This window comes from Leucopleurus acutus, assembly GCF_964270905.1.
Source record: "Leucopleurus acutus genome assembly, chromosome: 7".
Lineage (NCBI taxonomy): Eukaryota > Metazoa > Chordata > Mammalia > Artiodactyla > Delphinidae > Leucopleurus > Leucopleurus acutus.
In genome coordinates, this window is record NC_139150.1 from 47,546,030 (window position 1) to 47,559,261 (window position 13,232).

A 13,232-nucleotide genomic window follows, 5' to 3' on the forward strand; every position below is an offset into this window, starting at 1 on the left:
TCAGTTTTCTCTTTTAGGCAGCAATTACCCTCCAATATGGCCCTTACTCAGCTGAGCCAAAGGATGTAAGGGAGCTGCACCAGCATGTACATAAAGCTGATAAAACAGAATGCCAAAATTACAGAGGAAGGGTAAAGGACAGAGAGGTGAGAAACAAAGTCCAGTGTCTCTTCATGTAGACCCAAAACTTCAAAGGAATGAAATTATAAATTATCAATCTAGTGATTTATTTATGATACTCAATCTAAGGCATTTCAGTAATCTTCATGGGTCAAATTAAAAGGTCAGACCCTTTTTAAGACCCCCTTTGGTAAAAAATATTATTTAATTTAGTAAATTAAATAGTAAACATTATTATCTCATCAGTGGGAGATAGAATTTTGCAAAACAAATTTTCCCTTCTCTGCCTTAAGTCTAGTCTCATTTTATGAACAAGATGCTATAAAAATGGTGCATTATTTATTTAGGGGAGAATGGGGAGAGGGGAATGGTGAATCCACCCTTTCAATCTATTTGCCTTCACAAGCTAGGATTCAGCATGTAAGATGAAATTCTATTCTGCAGGGAATGGAAATTTTTTCTCTATTCACCTTAATATTTATCTGGACACGATTTTGAAAATCAGGGAATGAAGTCATATACTATGATACTGATAGTACTGGTGAGGTAATTAAGAAACTTAACTTACCATTTTTTAGGCTTTGATAAGGGTTTGTACTTGCTGTATTTTACACGCCACTCAAGAACTTCTTTACAACGCTGACATACTCCATCATGAAGTTTTGCATTAATTTTCTTAAAAAGAAACAGAAAAACAAATTGAGAATTTCACTTGTGAGCCAGCATTACAAACCCCAAAAGGTACATGAGAAATTTAAGGTTTTTTTAATTTTAATTTTATTTATTTATTTTTATAAATTTATTTACTTTTGGCCGTGTTGGATCTTTGTTGCTACGCGACCTTTCTCTAGTTGCAGTAAGTGGGGGCTACTCCTTGTTATGGTGCACGGGCTTCTCATTGCGGTGGCTACTCTTGTTGCAGAGCACGGGCTTTAGGCGTGTGGGCTTCAGCAGCTGTGGCACGTGGGCTCAGTAGTTGCAGCTCACGGGCTCTAGAGCACAGCCTCAGTAGTTGTGGCGCGCGGGCTTAGCTGCTTCATGGCATGTGGGATCTTCCCAGACCAAGGCTCAAACCCATGTACCCTGCATTGGCGGGCGGATTCTTAACCACTGCGCCACTAGGGAAGGCCTAAGTGTTTTTTTAAATAGCAACCTAACTTCAACCTGGGTTAACATTTTATGGTATACTATGTATTTCTATGTACATTATCAATTTGGCTCTTTACAAAGGCAAAGATCCTTAACTGGCTGTAGCTCAGAATCATCTAGGGAGCTTTTTAATTTCCTGGAAGGAATATTTTAAGCACATCCCCATTGATTCTGATGCATATTTATTTTACAACTCAAACTGTATAGTTAAGATATATGCATTTTACTGTATGTACGTTATATCTCAAAAAAAGGTAGTAATAAAAAAGAAAGTCTAATTCATATTTTAAGACTACTGTTTTGACAATTCAAATCTTACCACTGAGAAATGAAAAATTAAACTGAGAAATTAGACAGTCCTGAATTGTCAGTCTGCAGGGGACAGCAGAGACTAAGAAACTTGAGAAAGGAGAGCCAGGGAGAAGCAGCTGGAAGCAAGAAGGTATTTGATTATTCAATTTAAACCTTTTGTATTCTCATGTAAAGATGTCTTAGAAAAGTTACCTTGCTAACCTGGTTTCTTCAAAACAGAAAATAAATATGTGCATGTGACTGTGGTAGAAAAGGGGCTTTATGAAGAAAATAAACATTTTTATTATAATATTAGTCTCAAAATGTGTTGCGAAATGAGGAAGGAAAATTTTTAAATGTGTCATGTGTTCTCACAACAGCTTTATATTTTATAACACATTTATTTGACTCAGGACCTAGACTATATATTTTCACTAAGTACTCTGGGAATTCTCTAACTTACTTTGGTTGTGGAAGCCTGGTCTTTGCCTATTGTTGGAATAATGAAGAAAGGACATTTTAAGTTCGCTTCCTTTGTTTCCTTTTTTAATTTCTCAAAAGGAGAAAAAAAAAGCATCCCAAAAGATGCAGATTCTTTGGGAGGTTATTTGATACTGAGTTAAAATCACAATATTTAGAAATCATCTGAAAGAAAACAAAACTTCTAAACAGCATTTGATATTCTTTAAAGTTCTAAACAAGAAGGTAAGATAATGACAAAACGTTTATTCAAAGAGCTATTTCAAGGGTATTTTCAAAAACCATAAATTAAGCTGTGAATACATTATGTATGAATTTAACGCTGTGGTGAAAAACATATTCTATTACTTATGAATTGTGTGTGGGGATTCTTTTCTTCCTGACCTAGAAGGAGAGTCCCTGGGAAGATAAATTCTGCATGCCACTATATTCCCTCTTTTCTGTGGTCCACTGACTGTTGCCAGAAAGAAGGAAGTCTGTGCCTAACACCAAACTCCTCTTCTTATCAACCTTGGCACTTAGTTATTGCATACAGGGCTTGCTAAGAAATATCCAGAATTAAGGTTCACATTTCATCTTTGACTCTCACTGCCCTCTGTTGCCTAGAATATCTTACCGAAAGCATTGCTTATATCTTCCTAACTCTAACAATAATAGAAACAAACTAATGACTTGATCTATGATTATAATATGAATGTGATATAAACTTTCAAATTAGAATGTTCTTAGAATGCACACCATTTTGTTACCTGCAATTTTATTATATACAACACACGCTACTTGTTAACTAGGAAGGATTATTTGGTTTCTTGCTTGTTTCTGTTCCAATTTCCGACCATTTCATCTTGATTTACAAAGCTGTGCATAGTTTGGAAACTGGTTTCTTTAGGGTGGATCGAGAGTAGAACAAAACAGGTCTTTGTGGGAACTTGTCCTGTATGCGATGTGTGAAGCAGTATAAATGGAGACGTTGTACAGCATCCACATGACCAGCAGGCACTACTACAAAATTAAACTTGATTTTCATGTGTTAAGAAATGAATGAGAAAAGAAATGAATGAATGAGAATGAACAGTACTTTCACTTAAAAATAATTGCAGAAAGAAAACAGTGTACCTTGCTTTACTGTCTTTTGGCAAACTAGAAAAAGTGAATTCCAGACAACTGCGCAAAGAAAGCCAAATCCTAGTTCTAGGAATCACTCTGCCTGGAGCAAAGGAGATGGCAATCTTACCTTACACCTATGTTTACAACTAACCCTGTTTTGGCAGTTAATTTTAGCATGTCCCTCATGGTAGAAGATAATAGGTTATTTAAGGTTAAGATTTAAGCATGTTCAAATATAAAATCAAAACTTAGTTTTATAAGTACAAAAGCCTTTAAAGATCATTTAGTTTAACAAGCTACTATCCAGATATCTAAAGGGAAAAAATCATCAGTGGAAGATGCCACTGGACTTAAGAATCTTAGCTAAAAAAAGAAAACCTTCTTTATCAATGAATACTTTTAAAAATTAGAATAGACTTAAGATGTATCAGAAGACACTCCTACTTCACATACACATAGTCTTAAAAACTGTCTAAGCCATTATTAATTCATACAACACATTTTATAGTAAGTGCTGTTATCCCTGTTAAATGTTGTTATCCCACAATGCATCAGTGGTAAAATACACAGCAATCCCCAAAAGAAAACTGGGTGAGGACTACAACCCCAAGAAGGCAGCAAGAGCAAATTGTAAATATAACATCTGTATCAATATGCTGATGCTGAAAAATATTTTATAAAATATAAAGTATCATTTAACAGAAGGAAGGCACTACTATGTTGGGGGGCAAGAATCTGAATAACATTCAAGAGCAACTAATATAATCTTTCGTTAGGATTTTCTGCACATCAAAATTCTTTCAGAAAGGCTAAAGGTAAAACAATGGCATATTTTACTTCCCTTCATTAATGGAAAAAAAAAATCAAATTCTCAAGAAAAATGCCAATTCTAATGGCAGCTTAATTTCCATGGAATGGAATGGAATGGCCTTGTTCTCTCCCCTGCCTTACCAAAATAAGGTATTTGCTGCCAATATAGCTACAACAGTGTTATTTCAGAAAATAGGAATTTTATATTTTAACTATATTTAAAAGTATATATTTTTAAATTTTCTAGTAACACTCCTTTATTCTAAATTTGGTTAGAGGATAAAGGATCTCTGAATTTAGGAGTAAGATATTATATGACTAATAATAATAATGTGAAAGTCTGTATTTTAGGTTGTGACTTTCAAATCATAAACTATTATTTTAAATCCTTTTAATATGGCTAGAACATTGTTGGGCATAAAGTATCTTATAAAATAAATACAACCAAAAATAGATGAGGGAGTCAGATTGAGGGAATAATGAGAGTTGGTAGCGAAAATTACAAAGCAGTCAGGAGTACAGCTGGGAAGTGCACTTGCTAGAAATCGGCCACAAGTGAGATGTGAGTTTTCTAGCAGTCAAAAAAACATGAGCTCTGCTCACCTACCTGATTCAATGTCTGTAACATGCCAAAAATCCAGTTTCTCAGAAGCAGCACAACTATTCTTGTCATTGAAACCCAAAGTTTCATTTTCCCAAAAAGGACACCATATAATACAGTAAACAATGCTCTCAAAAACATCCTTACAGGGCTTCCCTGGTGGCGCAGTGGTTGAGAGTCTGCCTGCCGATGCATGGGACGCAGGTTCGTGCCCCGGTCCGGGAAGATCCCACATGCTGCAGAGCTGCTGGGCCCGTGAGCCATGGCCGCTGAGCCTGCGCGTCTGGAGCCTGTGCTCCGCGACGGGAGAGGCCACAACAGTGAGAGGCCCAAGTACCGCAAAAAAAAAAAAAAAAAAATCCTTATAATTCAAAGTATTTCACAGAGCTGTTTTCTACCCTAGTTCTCAAAGTAGGCCGGTGTTATAGCATGCCAAACACAATGTAGTAAAAAAGTTATTTTCGGGTGTGCAAAGTAGATACAGAGGCCTGATATTCATAAGATCTATAGAAAAGCACTGCAAATCATAAGGCCATCTTCAATAAATACTTTCTCCCAAATGAGTTCTAAAAACATTAACCTCTATTACGAAAAATTCAAACATGCAGAAAAAAGTTAAAACAATAATACTAACGCATAGCCATATACACTATCTAGAGACAACTGTTAACATTTTATGTGTGTGTACACTTAAAATAAGTTGCAAACATCGAGACAATTCACCTGTCAATCATACATATCCTGGAAATAGACTTTCTCCTACTTAACCACAATACCATTACCACACCTCAGAAAAATGAAAAATAATTCTCTAATATCATTGAATGTAGCCTGTCTACACTGAAATGTCCTCAACTGCTCCCCTGCCCCCCCAAATCAGTATTCAAGTTCAGTTTGTTATCTCTCTTTTGATCTAGAAGGGTTTTCCTCTTTTACCCTCTATTACACTGATTTTTCTTCAATTATTTTTAAAAAAATTTTTGTTGGAGTATTGTTGATTTACAATGTTGTGTTAATTTCAGGTATACAGCAAAGTGAATCAGTTATACATGTACACTGATGTTTTTGAAAATACCAGGCAAGTTGTCTTTGAGAATATTCCACATTCTGTATTTGTAAGATTGTTTTCTCTTGGTGTAATTTAACTCATTGCTTTATGTCCTATAGTTCTGCAAGGTGGAAGTTAGGTTTAAAGGCTTGATTAGACCCAGGTTTAAGATTTTTTTGACAAGAATAGTTCATTTGTGCTGCTGCTATGTACTCCATGTTACTCCAAGTCAGGAGGCACAAGATGTCCAGTTCTCACCTAGTCAGTGATGAGAAATTTGACTGATCACTTGGTTAAGGTAGTGACTGTCCAGATCTCTTCAAATTACAAAGGTTAGCAATAATGTATAGGGGTCATGTCAATATGCTGTTCCACAATAACATTTCGCTTCATGGTTTTAGCATCCATTCAAGGCTCTTTGTCTGAATCAATCATTTTAAATGCTAACTCTATCATTCTTTCTACATTAATTAAATTTTTTTAAAAAAGGTTGACAGCTTAAGTCAGTTTTGAGGTATAATACATATAGAGTAAAATTCACCCAATTTAGGTGTATAGTTCCATGAATCTGACAATCAAAATATAGAACATTTCCATCCTTCTAAAAAGTTCCCTCATGCCCCTGTGTTGTCAACCCCCAGACAACACTAATTTTCAGTCTGCTCCTATAGTGTTGCCTTTTCCAGAATGTCATATAAATGAAATGATCAAGTATATAACTATTTGAGGAGCTCATTCCTTTTTATTGGTGAATGGTATTCCATTGCATAGATGTGCTATAATGTTTATTCATTCACCATTTGAAGGACTTTTTTTTTTTTTTTTTTTTTTTTTGCGGTACGCGGGCCTCTCACTGTTGTGGCCTCTCCCGCTGTGGAGCACAGGCTCCTGACACGCAGGCTCAGCGGCCATGGCTCACGGGCCCAGCCGCTCCGTGATATGTGGGATCTTCCCGGTCTGGGGCACGAACCCGTGTCCCCTGTATCGGCAGGCGGACTCTCAACCACTGCACCACCAGGGAAGCCCTTGAAGGACATTTTGAGTTGCTTCTAGTTTGGGGTGTTAATGAATATTTACATACAAATTTCTGTGTGGAAATGTTTTTATTTCTCTTGATTTACTATCTAAGAATGGTATTGTTGGGTTGTATGATAATTTTATGCTTAACTTTCTAAGAAACTAACAATTTTTCAAAGTGGCTATACCATTTTGCATTTCCACTAGCCATGCATGAAGATCCAGTTTTTCCACATCCTTTCCAGTGCTTGAAATTGTAAATATTTTTTTTATTTTAGCCATTTGAATAGGTGGATAGAGTTATCTATTTATGCTTTTAATTTGCATCTCCTTAATAACTGATAATGTTGAATATCTTTTCATGCACTTACACGCTATCATGTATTTTCTTTAGTGAAGTGTCTGTTCAAATCTTTTGCCGTTTTTTTTTCTTTTAATTGTATTGTTTTGTTTGTTTTCTCATTATTTTGATGTGAGGTTCTGTATATATTCTAGATACCTGGCCTTTACTGATACATACTTTGCAAATATATACGCGCAGGCTCAGCAGCCATGGCTCACAGGCCCAGCCGCTCCATGCCACGTGGGATCTTCCCGGACCAGGGCACTAACCCGTGTCCCCTGCATCGGCAGGTGGACTCTCAATCACTGCGCCACCAGGGAAGCCCCCAATCTGTGCTTTTATTTTCATTATCTTAACAGCGTTTTTCTAAGATAGAATCTTTTAAATTTCAAAGAACAATGTTTCGATTTTTTCTTTTACGGACTATGCTTTTAGTGTCAAATCTAAGAAGTCTTTGAAGAATCATGATTTTTACCTACGTTTTCTTCTGGAAGTTCAGTAATTTTAGGCCTTACATTTAGTCTATGATCTATTTTGAGCTCATTTTTGTACATGGTGCAAAATACTGGTAGGAGGTTCTTTTTAAATTATCTATGGGCGGGACTTCCTGGTGGTGCACTGGTTAAGAATACGCCTGCCAATGCAGGGACCATAGGCTCGATCCCTGGTCCAGGAAAATCCCACATGCCGCAGAGCAACTAAGCCCGTGTGCCACAACTACTAAGCCTCTGCTCTAGAGCCCGCTAGCCACAACTACTGAAGCCCGTGCACCTAGAGCCCGTGCTCTGCAACAAGAGAAGCCACCGCAATGAGAAGCCCGCGCACCGCAAAGAGTAGCCCCCGCTCACCGCAACTAGAGAAAGCCCGTGCGCAGCAACAAAGACCCAATGCAGCCAAAAATAAGTAAATAAATAAATAAATTTATAAATTATCTATGGGCATCCAAGTTCTAGCATCACTGAATTGTGTTTGTATCTTTGTCAAAAGTTAAGTATGTGTGAGTCTATTTTGGACTCAATATTCCATCACATTAATCTGTGTCTACTCTTTCTTCAGTACCACCCTGTCTTGATTACTGGAGCTTTAAGGTCTTGAAGTCAGTACTGTGTCTCCTCCAAATTTGTTCTTTTTCAAAATTGTTTTGGCTATTCTAGTTCCTCTACTTTTCTGTATACATTTTAGGATCAATTTCTTAATTGTAACAAAAAAAGCCTGCTATGGACCTACTAGAGAATGGACTTGAGGATACGGGGAGGGGGAAGGGTAAGCTGGGACAAAGTGAGAGAGTGGCATGGACATATATACATTACAAAACATAAAATAGATAGCTAGTGGGAAGCAGCCTCATAGCACAGGGAGATCAGCTCAGTGCTTTGTGACCACCTAGAAGGGTGGGATAGGGAGGGTGGGAGGGAAGGAGATGCAAGAGGGAAGAGATATGGGGACATATGTATATGTATAACTGATTCACTCTGTTATAAAGCAGAAACTGACATACCATTGTAAAGCAATTATACTATAATAAAGATGTTAAAAAAATTTTTTTTAAAAAGCCTGCTATGATTGCAATTAGGATTATATTGAAACCACAAATAAATTTGAGGGAGAATTGACATCTTAACAATACTGACTATTCCAATCCATCACCATTGCATTCCTGGGATAAACCTCATTTGTCTGAGGTATATTATCCTTCTTATTGGTGAATATAATATGCTAATATTTCACTGAAGATTTTTGTGTTTATGTTCAATGAGGGATATTGGTCCATAGCTGTTTGTTCATTTGTTGTTGTTGTTGTTGTTGTTTTTTGCGTTACGCGGGCCTCTCACTGCTGTGGCCTCCCCCATTGCTGAGCACAGGCTCCGGACGCGCAGGCTCAGCGGCCACGGCTCAAGGGCCCAGCCGCTCCGCTGCACGTGGGATCTTCCCGGACCGGGGCACGAACCCACGTCCTCTGCATCGGCAGGCGAACTCTCAACCACTGTGCCACCAGGGAAGCCCTGTTCATTTGTTTTAATAACGTCTCTGGTTTTGGTGTTTAGTTCAGCTGCTAGAGGATTCATATAAAAGGGTTAAAAGGACTTAAAATAGAAGTAAAGATTTTATATATCTTAGAAGAACACTAGAATATTAAAAGTCTTGTAGAATAAGCTCAAGTCCTTATTTTTAAACGTTTAAAAGTACATTTATATGTTAAAAGTGTTTTTTTGGTTACAAACCAAGAAAAAGTTTATCCTAACTAGATGGAGTTCAATTTCTTATAGCTAGCCTTTGGTTTATCATATTATATAACACTTTAGGAAATCAAATTTATCACTCAATAAATATGTACAGGGAAGGGGAAAAAACAGAGTTCAAGCTTCACGTAGATATCTCTTTTGTATTCTGTCCAGCAGTCTGTAAATTTTGTTCATCTCCTACCACCTCATTTGGTTTTACAACTAGTTCTTTCCTTTTAATGCTTTTTTTCCCCACTGTGTATTAACAATGGTATACTATATTGTATAATTTTCTTATGACAAGAATTTATTACTTTTGTAAATGAAAAATAACTTTACTGATCAATTTTATAGATTTAAAACAATATGAGCACTTATATATAAATATTCACATTGTAGAAATTTTTATAAAAATACAGATAAAGAGAAAAAGACAAGTCTTATCACTCAGAGATTCTATACTTTCCAGCATTTCAAGCATATATATTTATAGAAATTTGCACTTTTTAATGTATGCATTGCTTTATAACTTATCAATTTTTTTTCATAAGAGTACATATACTTTTAAAACATGTTTTCATTGGCTGTATTTTATTCTCTCAGAGTAATGCTTTCATTTACTTAACCTATTCTCTTGAGAGTTTGCTTGTTTCCAACTTCTGACTGAATACGTATATTTTTAAATGTACTATGTTATAAATATCAGAAAACTTTTAATGAACATGCAAATTCTCATTTACACAAAACAAGTTCTTATCTCATTTCAACAAAAGAGTAAAAATAACAGGAATTTTATCAGAGGTAAAAACTCATAGTAAAGAATAACTGTCCCTTTCTTAAATCAAGTACATAATTATTTGGACATTAAAGCAAATGTTTCCTAATATTGTCTATAAAAATTTGCTTTGTTTTTTTATCCTGGCAGTTAAAAAGTTAAAGAGAATAGAAGACATTGCCACTTTCCTTTTCAAAAAGGGAATTAAAAATCATTCTTGCTGGGAATTCCCTGGCAGTCCAGTGGTTAGGACTCGGCTCTTTCACTGCCAAGGGCCCAGGTTCAATCCCTGGTCAAGGAACTAAGATCCCGCAAGCCTCTCAGGACAGCCCCCCCCCCCAAAAAAAAAGCATTCTTGCTATAATCAACAATACCACAATTACTATAGATAGGACACCACTATTACATGATCCAGAATATTAATACTGAGTTCTAGTCTCTTAAAACTTTCAAACATACAAACTCTTTTTTAATGTAATAAGAAGTAATAGTCTGAATGTCTATTACTCTCAGAAATACCTTATTTGGATAAGTTACTGAGTCTTACTATTTTTATGTATTTTATTATTTCACAAAATGAGCTAGTTATATAAATAGACCAGAAATACTTTTGAAGTGAGTTCTCCTAATAAAATTGGTTTTATTGTCATTTAAGGATAAATAGAAGACCAAAGTTACTATACGCTTACTTCTTTTTAGGAAACTACATTGGTTTAATGTAGCTAATTAGAGATTAGCTCTCAACATTCATAAGCAAAATATTACCTTAGTGTTCTAAAATACTTGACATACATATATATATACATCACATACATAAACATTTCAGTTACCAATATTTGATTTTTCACTATATAAAATTCTAATTAAAAGATACCTAAGGCATAAAATGAGGTATCTTTCTACTGTAAGTTAAAATAATTAATTTTACTCCCTGAAGTCTAGTCCATCTTCCTCTCATTCACTCTGTATTCATCTTAAGTCCTTAAAACACCAATACCAAGCAGAGGAAAGTGAAAATATATACTAGAAATACTCAAAATTCTCCTCTTGTTCAACATATTTACAATACTAGCTTTTCTAGTCACGAAATAATATTGGATTCCCTCTCCCACTTTTTTTTTTTTTACTACTGAAATGTTTAACAAACGACATCTGCAAAAATAAACAATTGCATTTTCATCCAAAGACTGAATATAAAATGAGTTCTGATCATCCTAAACAGAGGACTATTCTCTCAAAAAGTGGGTAGAGCTATTGTCAGTTGCAATTATACAGAGAGGGTCTATGTACAAACTACCTACTGATTTATTTCAGCAGCCATGCAAACTACTCAGATTTTCACTGACAAGCTGAATGCAGACAGGCATTTAAAAGAAGCCACACCTGCCTACAGGCAGAAACATGCTGTTGCAATATTTTCTGGCAGTAGCAAAACCTATTAAGAAAGCAATTTTTTTTCCAAAGTATATTTCACTCATTTACTTTTAAGGAAAAATTAAAATAAATTGGCGCTGTAAATTTTAACAAGCAAATATTTCTGAAGGATTCTAACAACCAAATCACTGCACTGATAAACCAATCACATCTTTAAAAGGTGTGGTCAGTTGGAACAAAGAGCACTCTGGTATGAAGATTTTTAATTCTCTCCATCTTGTTCTAAAAGGAACAGTTCAGGAGGACATGTTATGAATGTTAAAAAGTATTTCCATAGAAGGACCCAAAATGCAATGCTAAGAACAAATTATAAGCAGAACATAGAATAATCTCCTAAGGACAAGAGAAATTTTGCCTTACAACAATTAAAACATTGGGAATTTAGTATTTTAAGATAATGTGCTTTCAATTATATTTAAGCCATCTTCATCATTAACTATGGGACTTTTTAGTAAATAAATAACCCAAGAATAACTTCTATAAGAGGAAATAGCATTATTGTCAGAGCAGTTTTACAGGAAGTAAGTTTTTTCTCCCTCAAAATTTTGCTGTAAATGGTCAAAATGTCAATGATTTTATCTAGGGATAATCTGTGTCGTTCCTGAAAAAAGATCCGCCTTACAATGTAGGATTGTACCCCAAACTCCATTTGCTCCTTCTTAAGATCCTTTGCTAATACTTCTTCCTCTGATTACCCCTTAAAATTATACATTCCTCAATATTTAGTCATCAACTCACTCACTCACCTGCCCACTCTCTCTCTGTCTTTTTCTCTCCTTCAACTTAGATGTCTACCAAGGAGGTGATACACTTTTCCTTAGAAAGAAAGTTGATTACTATAGTTGAAACACCACTGGTTAGTGTGAGAAGAAATAATAACAATAATGGTAATAATAATAATGACATTTATATAGTATCATCTTAAAAATCAATATTCACAGTTAATCATATCATTTCCTCATTACTATCTTAGGGATAAATAGTATTATTCCTATTTTACAGATGAAGGAACAAATCCAGACAGGTTTAACAATCTGCCTACAATCACACAACTACAAAGTCATACAACCAGGGCTCAAGAGCATGCTGACTCCAAATTCCATATTTTGCCCCACCATTCCATACTGTCTCTCTTTTAGAAACTAAATCTCAGGGCTTCCCTGGTGGCACAGTGGTTAAGAATCTGCCTACCAATGCAGGGGACACGGGTTCAAACCCTGGTCTGGGAAGATCCCACACGCCGCAGAGCAACTAAGCCCGTGTGCCACAACTACTGAGCCTGTGCTCTAGAGCCCACGAGCCACAACTACTGAGCCCACGTGCTGCATCTACTGAAGCCCCCGCACTCTAGAGCCCGTGCTCCACAATAAGAGAAGCCACTATAATGAGGCCTGCGCACCGCAACAAAGAGTAGCCCCTGCTCGCTACAACTAGAGAAAGCCCGTGTGCAGCAATGAAGACCCAACACAGCCAAAAATAATAAATAAATAAATTTAAAAGAAAAAGAAACTAAATCTCAGTCTGATTTCTAGTTTCCCCATTGAGAGCATCATTACTTGGGAAGATGCACTTTGATTTCCAATCGAGTAACTTAGAGAAATCTTTGAAACATACAGTGTTTGTTGAAATGTACAGTGTTGTCCAGAATAACCTCAGAACTGACAGGAAAACCTATGTTAGAGACATAGGTCAAGAGTCCAGAAGAGCTATTACTTAAGAAGCTTTTCCAAAGTTTAATATCAAAAGATATCACCCCTAAATGTAATTAATCCTAGATTCTCAGTCTGTATGTCTAAAGTCCCTTAATTCAGACATGGTTCACAGTGGTATTGCAC

The 13,232-nt window shown here is 35.9% G+C and overlaps 1 protein-coding gene across 1 annotated transcript in view; it reads right to left on the reverse strand.

Moving 5' to 3' along the window:
* Positions 1 to 13,232, reverse strand: part of LOC309963658 (uncharacterized protein C9orf85 homolog) — a 61,231-nt gene that overhangs the window by 32,156 nt on the left and 15,843 nt on the right. The window contains exon 2 of the mRNA XM_082842152.1: positions 689 to 795. Within this exon, the coding sequence (XP_082698278.1) occupies positions 689 to 795 (107 nt within the window). The remainder of the gene's footprint in view (positions 1 to 688; positions 796 to 13,232) is intronic.